At 37.0% G+C, this 4,163-nt stretch overlaps 1 protein-coding gene across 1 annotated transcript; it reads right to left on the bottom strand.

Moving 5' to 3' along the window:
- Positions 1-221: 221 nt before the first annotated feature.
- RPL21 (ribosomal protein L21) lies at positions 222-3,925 on the bottom strand. The gene is made up of 5 exons (XM_009710534.1): positions 3,847-3,925; positions 3,162-3,223; positions 2,041-2,153; positions 1,242-1,392; positions 222-359 (listed from the first exon to the last, which is right to left on the bottom strand). The coding sequence occupies exons 1-5, from the start codon at positions 3,905-3,907 to the stop codon at positions 270-272; spliced, it is 477 nt and encodes a 158-aa protein (XP_009708836.1). The 5' UTR covers positions 3,908-3,925; the 3' UTR covers positions 222-269.
- Positions 3,926-4,163: the final 238 nt, after the last annotated feature.

The following is a 4,163-nucleotide window of genomic DNA, read 5'->3' on the forward strand; positions in this document are numbered from 1 at the left end:
GAAATATTCCATGTCCTTTCATATTACCTCATGATCACCACTAAGCATTACCAAATTTCAGGTCCCCAGGATCTACGGTCTATATGACTAAACTGGTCAGCAACAGCTGCAGACGACTGAAATGACCAAGCACCATGTAAGGCAAGTTAAATAAACAAATTTCCATAAAAGTTTTCTAAAGCACCTGTTCCAAAAAACTAAAGAAATCAGCCACAATCACATACACTTGTCCAAAACCAGATCTTTAATTTATTTTTTTTAAGTGTGCACTATGCCATGAATTCATAGGGAATTGGCTCCAGCAGCTCTGGATCCTTGCCATTAGTTCTCACAAAGTGTGCTTCTCTTGGCGGAGCAGGCTGTAAACAGAAGGAAAAAAAAAAGAAAAAAGAAAACTCATGGCACTAGGACTCAAAAGCAACCTTACAGAAAATTCATTTTGACAACAATTTAACACTTTATATAATAAACATTACAGCAATTTTACCATTCCTAGACTCTTTAAAATTTGATTAAAAAACTAGCAGTAAGAAAACAACCTGATAGAAAGGATGCTTGACTTTCATTGCTGAATGAAAAAAAATATCCTACACTTCACCCTCTGCAATTTACCAATACAAATTATCATGAAGTGATGTACCCTGCAGTTCCAGAAGCACCAGCCATCACCTCTCTGAAGTCTAGGTATTCAGTCTTTTCTTAAAGGGTTACAACAGAAACTGTTGCAGCTAAATTCAACTAAAACAAAGACAACATTGATCCTAGGAATCAGCCAGAGCTGCGGCAAATCAGCAACACAACAGGACACATCCGTCCCTTTGTTCACAGCCAAGGCTGCAATTTCCATCCAAGAACACTGCAGTTCTGCTCAGGCACCAAACATATCAGACAGCTCAGGTGCAGACACACTGCATGCTGCCACTCTACTCTAAAAAAAAAATCAAAAAAGTAACCTCCCGCAAAAGGACTAAGAACCCAAGTGAGGGTGGTGGCATCAGACACCTCCAACCCAGCCCGCCAGAGACCTGGATTTTTCGGAATGCTCTAAGCAGCTTCACTCATGTGGGGTGGGGTTTTTTGTTTTGTTTTGTTTTTCAAAGAGAGACAGAAAGAGCTGATTATGGCATAACACTGTTGTTTTGAAAAAAAACAAAACCAACAGTATTTTACTCAACTGGTTTGGTTCTAGTTGTTTTTTGTGGCGAACTGAATCAACATGTCAACTATAATAAAAATATTACCTGACGTTTCAATTGAACCCAAATGCCTTTTTCTTTTGCTTCCTTTTTCTTCTTTTCATTCTCCTTCACACGCTGCAGAAAGCTGTCTCTGCTCTTGGAATGTTTAATATGCTCAATACGCACATTAATTCTCTTGGCAAGAATCTTGCCCCTAAGAAAGGAAGTAAATTTTTATTCTACTGCACTTGAAAAAAAGGCTACTTCAAAGCTAGTTTTATGGCCCTTACATGAGTAACTCCATAAGCTCAATTACAGATCGTTTTTCTTTAAAGGGTAATCACTCAAAATCCACTGGTGTGATGCAAAGCAGGTATAGCTTATATAACTGAAAGCTTATTAATACATAACAACATGCTGACAATTTCAGATTAAGATTGTAGATAACACATAATTCTAACCTTGTAGCATACAAAGAATGGTATTACCACTGTACTCCAGTCCAGTTCCTGGAAAAGAAACCAACTGGTCCTTCTCTGACTAAAGTGTACAAAATCCCGCTACATTCAGTTACAAATTAGTATTTAAAAGGGGCTTCAGTACCAATGTGAAAGTTGGCTGAAAATCCCCATTAGGTGATGTCACTTTAAGTGCTGCTCAGAAAAATAAAAACTGTTTCCTCTGACAGGATCCAAGTCAAACGAGCATCATTTGCTTGGGTTATAAAAAGGATATACACTTTACCCACCTTGAATGACCAATCAAGACAATAACTGTCTAACTGGCAAAGTGAAAGGAGGGTGCAATTACAGACCAACTTTCCTAAATACAAAGTTTCAATTCATAGAATTTCATTACTTACTTAACCTGCTTGTTAACAATAATGCCCACAGCGTGCTGAGTAACATTATATACTCTTCCAGTCTTGCCGTGGTAACACTTGTGGGGCATACCTTTTTGAACAGTACCCATACCCTGTTAAGAGGTAAAACAAGAATAAAATGTAAACTTTAACTTGGAAAAAAAAAAAAAAGCAACATCAAGGACTTTTCTTTCGGAGTTATTTAAAGTACACATTTCAAGTTACTTCAGATTGATTTAAAAATACTCCTGTTTTATTCGTACATTAGAATTTATAACCATGCATTTCGTATCGGAAGTCTACCACATTTTGCTACGACAATTCTGGTCGCTTTCAGTGTCGGTGAAATGACTGATCACCTTGCTTTCGGCAAGCAATCACAAGAGATAATCATCATCAAGCTCCAGTGTGTCAAGAAGCGTTAATTCTGAACAGTGCAGTTCTCCAGGAGTCAAAACAACAAACAAGCAAATTACACACCATCTTGTGTGTGACTGTTACAAAACTCTGCATTTCAAATGAAAATAAAGGATTCAATGAAGTAGGAATCCTTGGTGAAAGGCTTTCAGATTCACTACAACTGAATTTTGAAAGCAGTTGATTTTAAAGGACAAGTTCTACAAAATACCAAGGGATGGGAAATGCTGCTTTGCGTTTTTTTTCCCCTGTATTAATATATATGATGTATCCTTACATTTATTTCTTGGTTTCCAGCTTCAATGTGCCTTCACAATCACCATCCCTATACATACTTATTTTAACATCTACTAAAATGACAGCTGGGGTTTCTACGAAAGTAGTGCTAGTAGGCACCACACAGCAACCCAAGTATTACATACGGCACCTTTCACTCACTTTTTTCAGCTGAACACACAGTATCAAGGCACAGCCAAATTTTTTTTTTTTTTTTAATATAAAACCCCACCTAAACCAGCATGTGACACTGAAGCGTTACTACTGGTTCAGTAGCATTGTTGTTTCATTATTGCTTCAAAAGTGTGCAGCAGCTATCTGTGTTGACACACACGACCCAAGTAATGAAAAAGACTACCTCAAGAAACTGGAGACTGAAAAGGATTACACTGCTTTAGCTTTTAATTACATAGCACTGTAGAAAGTACCTTGATATCAACTATATCACCCTTCTTGTAGATGCGCATATAGGTAGCCAGAGGGACAACTCCTGTTAAGAGATACAAATTTGGATACTTGTGAAGCCCACAATTTCACATACATACACAAAATGGGGTGGGGGACACAGATCATGCATTTGATAAAGTTTTCTTAAATACCTCAGATTTAAATTCAATTTCAAAAACATAAACCTGAGAAATTAAACCATCTTTTTTTTAAAGCAGTAATTACCTCTTCACATGCTCTCAATTTTAAAAAACCCAACTAATTCAGGAAAAATAACAGCTTTAATCTCATTCCTAATGCAGAAGTTGAAAAGGCATTAAACTAATTACTACTTCACTGTGAACACAGCTGTTATCACTGCTCATTGCTAAGAGGCAAAAAACTGTACATTTTAAGTAAGTGCAACTGTTGAATTACTTTCTTCACCTTCAAATTAATTTTCAAGCACTGACAGAATTAGCATTCTTACTACTGTCAAGCAATCAGAATACTAATGCATAAGCTGTACGAGCTGAGAGTTTACTTGCACACCATTCTACAGTTTTTAGCCCAAGTTGTCAGAAATCCTTTGACATAAGCCGTTGTTTTACAAATGCTACTTAGGGACTACCGGCATTCAACAGGTCAGTAACTTAACGCAGTGTTCTTACTACAAGGTATACTCACCATGCTTGCGAAATGGCCTTGAGAACATATAACGAAAAAACTTTCCCTTTGTGTTCGTCATTTTGACTGATTACTGTAAAAATGAATGCAAATTATTCAGAACTACTAGCTCATTTGCTAAAAATTTGACTGATGGCATTTTTAGACATTTCAGAAAAATCAAGTCTTTAAGTCTATTCAGAACGACACAACTTCCAAATCGCTGTGTCAATTCAAGCAATGTTATTAGCTTAGACATTCACAGAAGACAGTATTTATAGGACCACAGGGTAACTCAGGTTAGAACAGACAGTAGCAAGTCACCTAGCTCAACCTCC

The sequence above is a fragment of the Cariama cristata genome, unplaced genomic scaffold (genome assembly GCF_000690535.1).
Source record: "Cariama cristata isolate BGI_N322 unplaced genomic scaffold, ASM69053v1 scaffold37191, whole genome shotgun sequence".
In the NCBI taxonomy this organism is placed as follows: Eukaryota; Metazoa; Chordata; class Aves; order Cariamiformes; family Cariamidae; genus Cariama; species Cariama cristata.